This window comes from Setaria italica, chromosome VI (genome assembly GCF_000263155.2).
Source record: "Setaria italica strain Yugu1 chromosome VI, Setaria_italica_v2.0, whole genome shotgun sequence".
Lineage (NCBI taxonomy): Eukaryota > Viridiplantae > Streptophyta > Magnoliopsida > Poales > Poaceae > Setaria > Setaria italica.
Window position 1 is genome coordinate 937,893 of NC_028455.1, and position 13,254 is coordinate 951,146.

Consider the following 13,254-nt stretch of genomic DNA (forward strand, 5'->3'; position numbering starts at 1 on the left):
CAAAACCATATAACCGACAACATGCAAGTTGCCCTCAATTTCTTTGTTGATATGGCTATTTGAATGGATTCATGTCCTCCCTCAGATGTGGCCTTACATCCAGGAGCTGGGGCACCACTCAGAGGCATTAACATCACCTTGATACCAGGTAAATCTCAGTCTTATAAGCGAGCTTATATTACATCTCAGGGACAGAAAGCTCCACCAACTCATTGAACAAATTCGTTTTCAGCTTCTCCGAACACTTGGAGTGCTGACACATGCTCACCTCTGAACTCGTAAAAGCCTTCCGGAAGATCAATATGCTCCGTAAGTTTACGGGTGGTCCTTTTGTTATAATTTTGCACTTGCCGCTTGTATTATTATCGGGTAAGCACATGACTAGCTACCACAAGCTCCTTGAGGCTTTGGTGCATAATTCTCAAGCTACAATTTTTAAGAATGCGTAAAGTACGTACACACTTGTTGTCGAGCAGGCCGTGTATTCACCTCAATTAGATGGACATCTCTTTGAATGTTCCGGGGTTCAATAGTGATCAAGTTGACAAGGACAGAACACAATGCATCTACATGCATCCATGGACAGAACACAATGTTCCGGTGTTTATACCTTCTGGATGGCCGAAAATATTATTGTTATTTATTCATTCGAAAGAAATCGTGTACAGACAAGACCAGGGATGGAGCGGGTATACAACCCGGGTCAGCTGACCCCGATGACCTGATGTTAATCCTTGTAATAAGTAGTTAATGACACCTGGTAAGTAGTTAACGACACCAGTGTTTGAGTAAATCGACCCTGGCGATATTTTTGTCTGAGTTCGCCCCTGGACAAGACGTGTCTTCACTTCAAGTATTTGTGGAACCAGTCGAGCATGTAAGCAAGAGCTTTTTCAGCGCTTTTGACAGCGAATGGGTCAGTAGTATTATATCTGCAAGCAAATCCATGGGCAACTTTTGGGAAGATCTTGACAAAGTAGGGAATCTGCAAGAGGGCAAGTTAATGCACTTGTGGTACTAACAGGGAAATTTCATAGATGCAAGTAGCCAAGTACAATGGTAATCAGTGCCACTGAAACCGACAGGAACATACCTCCATTCTTTCTTTCAAGATTTGCTTGAACTGAAGCACCTGCTCTGGTGGTGTGATGGTGTCATTCTGAGCTCCAAGGATCTCAATTGGCCATTTCACCTCTGAGTTCCAGACAAATATTGTTAGCATAAGAACACACACAACGTATCACCCAAATAATGCTGTATAGTGTAAGGCTGCAACCGTAACAGTAGTGTAAAAGAAGCACACCTTTGATATCATCATTAGTCAGTAATGATGGATGAGAAAGGACAACGACTTCTACATCTTCAGTTTTTGCGATCTCTGCAGCAACTTTTCCTGTAAATAAAATAAGAAGAAACAAGTTAATAATTAGTTCATTTTAATGTCTTTCTAGAAATTGCTTGTGTATCCATAGTAATTGATGGGGATTTCACTCACCACCCCAGCAATAACCACCAACCCCGATGGATTTTCTATCCTTCTTTAAAGCAGCAAAGAGTGCCTTGGCATCTTGGGCAGCTTCGACCTGTTAGATTGATTGGAAACTCAATAATTTGATTTTGTAACTCGTGATGCAGTGTAATTAAGAGGTATTAAAGGATTTGTAACATTGTAATTTAACAATACTGAAATTAATTATGACATGTGAAATGTGAGTACTTGCCGGGGAGTGAGACTTGAGCCATTCTGAAAGGATTCTACTGTCGTTGTAAGGATCACCGTGGAAGAAATCAGGCACCACGACATAGTAGTGTCCTGTCATAGCAACTTCGTCGGCTATTTTTCTGCAATTACCCATGCTCTGGTATTAGTTATCTTTTAACTAGAAAGGGAAGATGAAGTTCCAAATCATTTTAATTCAAAAAACAGAACCGAGCATCATTCGAACAACTGGATAGAAGTAAACTGGTAATATTTATTTCTTCTGCTTTAGCCATGAATTCATTTACCGGTAACCATTTTAAATTACTGAAAACTTTTGAGCTAAAGTTCATTACAAATGAAATCTTGCCTATTTTATCCTGTACGAAATTTTTCTGGGAGACATAAAAAGAGCCAATTTTCTATTCATTGTTCAACTAAGCAAGCTGTCCTGTTTAATTTGATTATAGATCTCTTTGTACTGGAACTATGATGGAGTCTTCAGCATAGAAAACATCAAGGGTGTGGTGGTAGACTCGTGGGACTCCACCCATGAGAACAAAAGCAGGGTGTGTTTTTCTGTCGTGTCCTGCTTTTCGCTGCTGTTAGTCCAGGTGTACAAGTGGTTACTGATGTGGCAACACAAGTCACTAAAAATCAGCAAATAAAAATAAAATAACAGTCTCGACAATATTCCATTTTCTAGTTCTCCTTCTTCTACCTTTCTCTTATTCTCTCCTTGACGTTAATTAGCTCCCCATGTGGAGCCAACAGTCTTTTTATGACTTAATTGATAAACCGCAGATTAACATGCCATGTCACTTCCTTCCAACAAGGATGCCACGTGGGGGACAACCACCTAAGAACGGTTTTGAGAATTCAGAGGTTGTAAACTAAATGTTGTAAGAGTACAGGGTTGAAAAACTCAGACAAGGGAGTTGTGGATTTTTCCCTTTAAGAGCGAAACAGGGAAATTGGAAAGGAAATGTAAGGTTCTCCGATCCTCGGCACCTCTTTTCATAGGACCACCTTTCAGTTTGGCCAAGAAAATATAGAGCTTGCCTATCGCGCAATTCATTGGGTTAAATTTCCAGTTGTTTCTCTTTTTTGAAAGAAATTTTCCTATTATTCGTTCTTAGAAGCAAGATATATTTTTTTCTGGTGGTAGTGGTTTCCCAAGTAAGGGAAGCAAAACAATGGAGCCCTTTCGCAAACAGTGTGAATTACATTATGTAATAGTGCTGGACCGAAATTCATAAGGACACATGAATTCAGGAACCAAAAACAAATTTTTGTACCTCAGTATGGGTGACTCAAATCCTGGAAAAAATTTAGTAAAAGAACAGAGAAAAGATTTTAGTCAGACGAACGCAAAGTAAGCATCAAACAAACTGAGAACTAGAATTTTGTAATGGAAAGGTGTGGATGTGGCTGGACCAACCGTAGACATCGGAGGCGAGGACGATGGCTTGTTTGGAGTGGGAGGGCCCGGTGACGTAGGCCCTAAACCCCCGTGGGAGGCCGTCCATAACCTTGCCAGCCTCGACGCCGCGCAGTGACAGGTCCGGCGGGTTGTCGATGCACTGCGAGTGCTCATGAACGGTCCCTGCCGCAACGTGCACCATAGCAAGGCAAAGGAAGAACATTGAGGTGGAGCCCATTGCGGTCGGACAGGAGGCGGCTATGGACAAGGCTAGCTAGCTTTACTCTGATTACCACTCTTGCATTGAGTTAGGTCATATAGCAGTATAGCTGCCAGCATGATAGGCCAGGCTGCTTCCACGTCACCGGCCGGCCATGAAGCGCTCGAAGTCTTGAACAATTTGAGTGGCATACTCCATGGTCTATATATATCTTTGATGTACAAGGAGGACAAGGAAGTCATCTGTTGGGCCTGCCGTATGTTGGAGACCACAGCCATGGAGGTCTTCTCCAAGCATGGATGAAAGTCTATCGCTAGGATTTGCAGTTTTTGAGACTTTTTCCCTTCTTAGCATGGTAAGGCCCTGATATCTTTGATCCATGAAGCAATGAATTTGAGCCCTTCGATGCAAAACCCTTTGCTGATCTCTTGTTTGTACGACGACAGCACGCTGAAAGATTATAAATATAATATAGCCACACTTGGGATATATTAAGACTTATATATAATATCTATATCTATACATAATATTAAAGTGACGGTTGTTTCTTCCGACCATCATGATTATTTTGTAAAAAAGTCCCTCAATTTTTTCGTAATCAACCCGCAGTCCTGAGAGTTAAACTGCCGTAGTTCGTTGATGACCCTCAGCTTTTTCATATTGGCGGCTGAGCACAAGGGTGGGGATGGAGCAGCAGTCGAGCGTCTAGCAAAGCAGACAGCTGACGTGGGCATGTTCGGTGCCGGTCCCGGGCGGTGGTCCTGGCGCAGCTACGCCACCGCACGTGGGATAGGGGTGCTGCGACTTCCGACGAGGGCGGACTGGCACTGGGACTCCCCATAGTGGCGCGCCGCATCGTTGTCACCCTTTCCTAGAACCCGGCGGGGGGGGGGGGGGGGGGCGTCACAAGCATAGCATAGAGGTGGAGGAGCTCCCCCATGACGTGCAACAGATCTTGCATGGCCATCACTATGCCACCACCTACCAGTGTGGATTCGCTCGCATGCCTAGCAATAATCCTCAACTAGAGGCAGCACTAGCTGATATCGTCTTTGTCAGCAACACTCACTGCCACCTACCAGAAGGGCTGCCACTTCGGCCTCAGCAAAAAGCTCCACTGCTCACTGCTGCATCACCAAGAGGGCAATCCACAACTGGGAACCATATGCGTAGGATGATGAGGAAAAATCCACTGGAGCACATCGCTGCTGATCTGCATGGGTACAAGTCACAAGAATTAATGACAAGAGAGGCAAATTAATGATAAGAGGGATTTTCTTCCTCCACTTATTTTGTAATATGATTGAGGAGCTTACCGTGGGTCACTCGAATACTGTGGTACTTCTTGGGGGCACACTTCATGGTTACTCAGGTGCAGTGCCTTCTCTTCTACAATTTGTGTTCTTCTTAGTACAACGCCCTCTCTCAGATACCTAACAATAATCATATTTTTTTATGAAGGATTTTAGCCCAACTAATGGACAATTAAATCTTAAATATGATTTGTCCTTATATTTTAAAATTTTCAGGCTCAATATAGTAGGTCGACTGGTATGCCTTTACTATCTGAATCTAAAAATTAATTTGTAGGGAGAACATTTGGTCATCATTGACTATATTATGAGGAGCAAATTGCAGAACGATACTTGCATTGGTTGATTGCTCATATTTCTTGGAGCAACTAGGCCATGATGTTAGGTTGTCAGGGTGTATGCACTCAGGCATAAATTGTTGAGCATATTATAATCAAGGACTGAGCATTTATTTTAGCCTTGTAGTTTTTTTCTTTTTATAGGCTGAATGTTCTGTGGACAATCTCTTATGTTCATAATAACTTGCATATTCATAAAAGCTAAGACAAGAATTGCATTAGTACTGAATCTTACCAGAAGTTTTAATACATGTTTGAACTAGATGTAGAACACATTACATATGTATAAAAATTGAGATTCCACCATTCAAATAGGCCAGGTAGAATTTAAAGGAGTTGTCTGCTTATTATTATCAGAGACGTATACAAATATTATGAAACATCCTAAACCAAATTAGGAAGTGAAGCAAGTGAACTAGGAGCTAGCGGATGATAACTTGGGAGCAGGTAAGAAACCGTAGCAACGCACAGGCATTTATGCTAATTAAATATTAAACTACGGTGTAAGCCAATCTTACTAAAACGTCCCTCACATTTTTATTAATCAACCCGCAATCCAAAATTAAGCATCCCACCAGCTGCCATTCTTGAGTCCTCCGCACCTATGCATCGTGTGCGTTCCTTACGTCGGAGATACCATCCCGCAACGAACGCATAGAATCAACAAACAAAACCCCAATTGGAACTCAAACATAACAAAAGACGACCTCAACTGGAACGAGGTGAAATATAATAGAAATGAGGAGGAAAAATGAAGGTAAAAGCATCCAAATCGGAGGCGAAGAACGTATATGGGCGCAGATAACCGAGGCTGCCAAAGAAGTTGTGCATCTCGCCGGAGACTCGCCAGAGAAGTTGTGCAGCTCGCCGGGGATATTGCGTAGCTCACCGAGGACGTTGCGCCTACGCTCGTGATTTAGGAGCATAATTGTGGTGCTGGAGCTCATTCAATCGGTTTTGCATTTCTTGTATAGATTGCCACAATCGAGCTTCGGTTGATGGTTTTGAGGGTTCCTCCTCTTCATACTGCACTGCTTCGGCCAATTGCTTTTTCTTGTGGGCGATTTGATTTTGAAGCATTCAATATCGCTGCTCTATTTGCCTTAACTCTTCTGCTTCGGCTATGTCTGATGCTGCGATAGTCTTGCCCTTTGACTGCCTTGTACGCACATATGAAGTTGACAGGTGAGCTGCTGCGGCTTGCTGTGCTCTGCTTGCTGCTTCAGCCACCGCAGCTTCAATACGCCTCAATGCTGCGATGTCTTCCGTTGCTACCCCTAAGCCTTCTAGGCTTACTTCCAACTCCCCATCCGCTGTGTGCTCGACTTCAACCTCTTTGTCTTGCACCCCTTCAGCGCCTGGGACAGTGGCAAGCGCCCCCTCAGACGCCGGTCCTATTGTGGCCTTCTTCGGTGGAGCCATGTGGTCGTGAGCCTACCACGAGGTGGGTGCCAAAATTATTGGTAGATAACGACTCCGAAGTGGATTTCGTCACAATAGTTGGTAACTCTCGTTCCAAAGGGGAAAGGATCCCCCTCAGATGAAGGCTATCGAGTAGGTGTCTATCCAAACTCCCAACGAACAGGCTGAAATTAAGAACGAACTATGAACAATAAATGCATAAAAGCGAACGATTTGCATTAACTTCGGACCAGTCGTCCCATCAGTTACAGTGGCTCCTTTATTTATAAGGACATCAACCATTATAAAGTACAATTACATTCTACCGTTACCCAAGATTTCAAGAATATTCTAGGTACAACGGGAAATACAGCCCTTGTATGAACTCCTCCAGCTAGCTCCTCGTACAACCCCTTCAATCCACGCGGCGGACAACGAGGCCTTCTTCATGCGCTTGACTTCGAAGGTTGAGGTACTCTTCGTCAGACATCCTTGTTCTTTCGTCTGGTGACAAGCAAAAATGATGACGAAGCGATCAACGCCCTTTTTCCCGGAGTGCTGAAGGCTGTCCCTTCCTCGTTCAGTCCCGAAGACCCCTTCGTACGCCTAAGGTTTCTTCGTCAACATCTTCCTCCCTCCAGCACCCAGAATTCGTCACAAAGCAAACAAGTCATTAGGGTTAATGATTTGAAGGTGTTTTCTTTCCAAAGGGGACTTCGAAGGTGGTTTCCCAACAGATATGAAAAAGTTTGGAAAATGGATGGTTGTACTTTCATCCATGATAGGAACTAAGGATAACTTGATACGTTCCCTAACCCTGGCCCCTGGCCATCCCCTCCAACCACGATGCTGAACTTCTCTCTGTTGAATCTGTGCATATTGTTGGCCACTTTGCCCCCGGATATTCTCTTTAAATATCTGCACTCAATTTTTTGAAGATTATGGACGCGACTCAATCCACCTCATTTGAAACATTAATTTGGATAACATTCGTGGCTCATCGCTATCCGGAACTTACAGGGCTTATTTGCTAAATTGCATGACTGTTTTTGTAATCAGGCATCATGAGGCGACTATCTTTGAATGCTTCGTAGCAATTCTTGCTCCACTAACAAAGCACACATTTATGGGGTGTTTGGCAGCACTCCACCTCATAAAAATCAGCTCCACTCCACCAACTCCACACTTTTCCAGCACCACTCCACCAACTCTAGAAAAACACATAGCTGCTACACGTGTTTGGCTGGTGGTAGTGCTCCAGCTCCAAAAATATGAGCACTTATTGTGAATTGTCTATTTTACTCTTTGTGGATGGGCCCACGTGTCTGTCTCTTCTCTTTCCTCGCCTTCTCTTCCTCTGCTAGCGCTCGAAGTAATTTTGCCATCACCATCCAAGCACATGGTCGCCATCCAATCATGCTCCCACCCCTTCGGTTTTGCTGTCTGGCGTGGGCTTGACGTGCCACCTTGCCTTGTGTTTGTGTACCTCCGCACGGGTGTGCATGGCGTGATTCGGTTCAAGTTGGAGGAGTTTGATTCGATTGGAGTTCAAGCTCGATTGGATTCAATTCAGGAGAGGAAATCAACGACCATGGAGGTCGAATTGAGTTCCAGCATAGCCAAATTGAACTCCGCCGCCTGCGAATCCCCTTTTCCCCGACAAGGCAACAACTCGTCTTCCTCCGCACAAGCTCTGTTGCGGCCTCGTCAAGCTCCATGGTGCTCCATGGTGTGTCTTGCTCGGGCTTGCCGCATAGGGGCTTGCGCTCCATGGTGCTCCTCTAGTGGTGCTCGCGCGCCATCGCGGGAGCCTCCGCTGGCCGTGTGAATGCCCTCCTCCCCAAGAACTCGTCATCCTCACTCATCTTGACTTGAGGTTGAAAACAATGGCGAATCTGAGTGCCGAGGCGGAGGAAGCAGAGGACCAGTAGGCCACCGACGAGTATTTTTCGTGGGAGCAGGGCCACTTCTTTGCGGCGCGCGGGCGGCGGCATCCCTTCGTGCGGCGCGTCGTGGCGGGGGTGAGGGCCTCGATGCACAGGTCCACCCGCACCGGCCGGTCCCTGACAGACCTCGGCGTTGTGGTGCAGTGGAGCCGGGTCAAGTTCTGCTTCTACACACGGGGCGGCCCCAGCGGCGCCGGCGCCAGTGCCGGGCAGCGGCGGAGCACTAGGGAGGAGGACGAGTACTGGGTGCTCTGCGGCGTCAGGAAGAGCAAGAGACTCGTGCTGACGGCGGCGAAGCCGGCCTGCCCTCCTGCCAGATAGCGGCGGCACGTGGGCGAAGGGCGGGTGGAGTGGGGAGGCGACGGGCAGTGACGGCAGCGCTCCTGCCAAGCGAATCGGGGAGAGATCGGGAGGGAAGGGGCAGACGGGAGGGGAAAAATAGAATGAACCGGTACGCATGTGTAACCGATGGCAATGGTGGGTAAATACCCACCAACTCCATGAGGAGGTCTAAAAAGGGAGTTTTTGGAGCACCCCTTAAGATACTCCACAAAAAACGTGGATCTGACCCCTGCTCCACCTTTTTTCCAGAGCTGGAGTTGTTGGAGCTAGACGCATTTGACTGCGAATTTTTTGGAGTTGGTGGAGTGGAGCAATTTTTCCTAGAGTGGAGTGCTGCCAAACACCCCCTAATAGATCTACGGGTAAAGCCAGTTCATTCTGTGCACCAGAAATGATCATGAGCCTCTCCACTATTTCCATAAGAATCAATTCAACATATATAGTAGGAGTGCAAACATAAGGTAGCTAAGTTTCTCATATATAAATTAAAAGTTTCCTTTTAACCAATAAGAGTAGTTTACAAAATCAGGCATCATGACGCAACAATCAATGAAAATCAAGAAACAGAAATATGACAGTTATTTTGAGTAGTTTTTAACATGAGCATCTAAAAGTTTGTCTCTTTCATTCGCATAGTTGGCCACTTCCTCGTCCGAGGCCACCATTGATCATGCATTCATGCCTAGGGAAAATCCGGCCCAAGTGTGCAGTCCAATAGCCCATATGCAAAGAAAATCCGAATCGACAAAACCTACTGCGATCCTAGCCGCCTCCGATCTCCGAGAGGATCCTCAGCATGTTGCTGCACTGTTTATAAGGGCGCTTTGCTTCACCCTAAGGGTTTGGTGCATAATTCTCCAGCTGCAATGTTCAAGTTTGCACAAAGAACGAGCACATATGCGATGTAGCGGGGTGTGTATTCACCTTAAATAGAGGACATATTTTAAAGTGTGTGGGATCCAATATTGGTCAACTTGACAAGGACAGATATTCACTGCTGTGCAAATTTTTTCCATCTGGATGTACGAAAATATTATTCTTATTTATTTATTCGAAACAGTCATGTGCAGATAAGACATGTCTTCACTACAAGTATTTGTGGAACCAGTCGAGCATGTAAGCAAGAGCTTTTTCAGCGCTTTTAACAGCGAACGGGTCGGTGGTATTGTATCTGCAAGCAAATCCATGGGCAACTCTTGGGAAGATCTTGACAAAGTACTCAATCTGCAAGAGAGGTAATGTCATATAAACGGGTGAGGTTCTGCCAAGCAAAATTCACATGTGCAGGTGCATTGGTATTGAGTGCCACTAAACCCAGCAAGAAGCCAAGAAACTCACATCCATTCTTTCACGCAATTCTTGCTCGAACTGACGCACTTGTTCCTGCGGTGTGATTGTGTCGTTTTGAGCTCCAAGGATCTCAATTGGCCATTTGACCTCTGAGTTTTAAGTGAGCGCGGTTAGCACACGAACAGAATACTAGTCATACACAGTGTGCCTAAGTATGGTAAGAAACACACACCTTTCATATCATCAACAGTCACATATGCAGGATGAGAAAGGACAACTACTTCTGTATCGTCAGTTTTTGCTATCTCGGCGGCAAATTTTCCTGGCAAATAATCAGAAAAAAGGTAGAAATTAGCATGTTTTATGTCTTGCCTGAAGAAGAATATTGAAAAATAAAATTCCAGTAGGGCCAAGCTACTGAATTGTAGTGATTGCTGTCGATTTCACTCACCCCCCCAGCAGTAACCTCCAACCCCAATAGATTTTCCTTCGTTTCTCAAAGAAGCCAAGAGTGGCTTGGCATCTTGAGCAGCTGTGACCTGTAGGATCGATCGACATTGCAATCAATTTATTTGCAACTAATGATGCAATGCAAGATTTTGTTAAAGATTCGTTATGTTATCATTTGACTAGAAATTGAAATTAATTATCCCCGGTGAACATGAACTTACTGGGGAGTGAGATTTGATCCATTCTGAAAGGATTTTACTGTCGTTGTAAGGATCGCCGTGGAAGAAATCAGGCACCACAACGTAGTATCCTGTTGCGGCAACTTTATCGGCTATGTTTCTGCATTATTACACAAGCACTGGTACTAATTATATTTTAACTAGCGAACAAGGCTGAAGTGCCATGTCATTTTAGTTTCTAAAACAGAGCCGAACATCGTTTAAACAACTAAATCAAAGTAGATTGGCGCGGTAACGGCCTTTCTGCTGCTTTGGTCAGGGATTTATTTACTGGTAACTGGTTTAAATTACTAGAAGTTTGAGCTGAAATCATTTTGAAATAAAATTGGGCCTATTTTCTCGGTTTGTAAGTGTTTCTGAGAGGCAAAGCAAGCTGCCATGTTTGATGACAGACCTATCCACACCAGAACTACAATCAAGTCTTCCAAAAGGCTAAAACTTCATGTTTCCAGTCATTAGTGCAATATAGTGTTTCAATAATGTGAGTGTAAGTAGAAATATAAAAAAAAACCATACATTGCCCAAACAAAAAACTCCAGTTCATCAAGCTGAAAACAGCTGACTACACCATGGAGCTTCCTATGTGTTTTACTAGTTTTTGGGAAGCAAGGATATCCCTGTGTATAATCTCTTTATACTTGTTATTAAGTCACAAAAGTTTCATCTTAATGTTTCTATCTGATTCTATTTCCATCTTGTTTTTAAATAAAAAATCTCATGTTCTACCATGTTTCAAGAAAGGAAACGTTCACTTATCAACTCTTAACTATTGCCATGCTCTGTTTTTCATCTCATTGTGCCTGTCCGGTTTTCAATCTCCAACTTTAAAACTTTCTAAAAGACTACCTTCAACTCAGAACAAAACCATGGTGCTTTTGGATGATGTAGCCTGGTTTTGTCTGCTGGTGTATGCATGTGTACAAGTAGTACACTGATCAGTACAAAACAGCAAGCAAAATACAATAACTGCTGGGACAATATAATATAACATCCTCTAATTTCCCTTCTTCCACCTCTCTCTCTCCCTCAAATTAATTTTTTAGCAACTTCGTTCATCAGCATACTAGGCCCTTGTTCACTTCCTACAAAACTCCCAACTTTGGCACTATGCAAAAAGAAGATTCCCCATCACATCAAACTTGCGGTACATGTATGGAGTACTAAATGTAGACGAAATTAAAAACTAATTGCACAGTTTTGTTGTACTTTGCGAGACGAATCTTTTGAGCCTAATTAGTCAATATTTGGACAATAATTCACAAATACAAACGAAACGCTACAGTGTTGCTACAGTAATTTAGCACCTCCCAAATTCGCAAAGTAAACAAGGGCTAGGATTCCATCATTTCTTTGGGAATCGCGTTGTTTCCTATATTTTTGTGCTGTATTAGAAATCGTAAGGAACTTGAATTCAAGAACTTAAAACCATTTTTTATACCTCAGTATAGGTGCCTCGAACCCTGAAGAATATTTGTCAAAAGAACAGAGAATATATTTCAGTCAGACAAACCACAAAAATAACCATCAACCAAACTGAACGTAAATTTGCACTAGAGGAGTGTGAAGGTGGCCGGCTGGACCAACCGTAGACATCCGAGGCGAGGACGATGGCACGTATGGACATGGAGGGGCCGGTGACATAGGCCCTGAACCCCCCTGGAAGGTCGTCTACAACCTTGCCAGCTTCAACGCCGCGCAACGACAGGTCCGGCGGGTTGTCGAGGCACTGCGAGTGCTCGTCGTGAACGGTCGCCGCCGCGACTAGCACCACGGCGAGGCAGAGGAAGAGCAGTGCGGCGGAGCTCATGGCGCTTCGACAGGAGGTTCTCTTGCTAGGTTGTCTCCACCGCTGCTGCGTTGCGTTTGTTTATATAGCACGAGGGCCGACGGCATGGTAGGCTAGGTTGCCTCCACGTCGCCGTCCGGCGGCCGGCTGCTTTTTCTACACGAAAGCGAGCGGAACGGAAGCTGAAAGCGCTCGATGAATTAATTTGAGTGAAATACTCCATGTGGTATCTCTGGTGTACAGTTCATGTACTACCACTAGCCTTTATAAGCCCTCCTGTAGTTCTGCTCTTAGGTGGTCCATTAAGCAAAGGATTTGAGCCCTAGGACGCGAAGCTCCTCGCCGATCTATCTCTTGTTTCTACGGCAAAAGTACATGGAAGGCTATAACTTTGGCCGTGATTAGGACATCAATATGAGTTCTGACTTTAGGTCGTCTGACAAAAAATATGAGGAATTTTTGTAAGAAGGGGGCGTTGGGTTTCTCGAGCTAAAGTTTAGTCCGTATCACATCGAATATTCGAAGGCTAATTAGGAGAACTAAATATAAGTTAATTATAAAACTAATTGCACGTATAGAGGTTAAACAACGAGATGAATCTATTAAACCTAATTAATCCATCATTAGCAAATGTTTACTGTAGCAACACATTGTCAAATCATGGACTAATTAGGCTTAATAGATTCGTCTCGCCGTTTAGCCTCCACTTATGTAATGGGTTTTGTAAATAGTTTACGTTTAATACTTTCTTTTAGTATCTAAACATTTGATGTGACAGGGGCTGAAGTTTAGGGTGAGGAGCCAAAA

General features: G+C 44.2%; 2 protein-coding genes across 2 annotated transcripts; both read right to left on the bottom strand.

Moving 5' to 3' along the window:
• Positions 1-618: 618 nt before the first annotated feature.
• On the bottom strand, positions 619-3,396 carry LOC101781125 (endo-1,3;1,4-beta-D-glucanase). Its single transcript, XM_004972435.3, has 7 exons — positions 3,141-3,396; positions 2,998-3,019; positions 1,722-1,842; positions 1,496-1,583; positions 1,304-1,393; positions 1,094-1,194; positions 619-985 (listed from the first exon to the last, which is right to left on the bottom strand). The coding sequence occupies exons 1-7, from the start codon at positions 3,358-3,360 to the stop codon at positions 845-847; spliced, it is 783 nt and encodes a 260-aa protein (XP_004972492.1). The 5' UTR covers positions 3,361-3,396; the 3' UTR covers positions 619-844.
• Positions 3,397-9,580: 6,184 nt separating this feature from the next.
• Positions 9,581-12,504, bottom strand: LOC101781519 (endo-1,3;1,4-beta-D-glucanase). Its single transcript, XM_004972436.3, has 7 exons — positions 12,246-12,504; positions 12,100-12,121; positions 10,644-10,761; positions 10,424-10,511; positions 10,205-10,294; positions 10,021-10,121; positions 9,581-9,906 (listed from the first exon to the last, which is right to left on the bottom strand). The coding sequence occupies exons 1-7, from the start codon at positions 12,466-12,468 to the stop codon at positions 9,769-9,771; spliced, it is 780 nt and encodes a 259-aa protein (XP_004972493.1). The 5' UTR covers positions 12,469-12,504; the 3' UTR covers positions 9,581-9,768.
• Between the last annotated feature and the right edge of the window lie 750 nt (positions 12,505-13,254).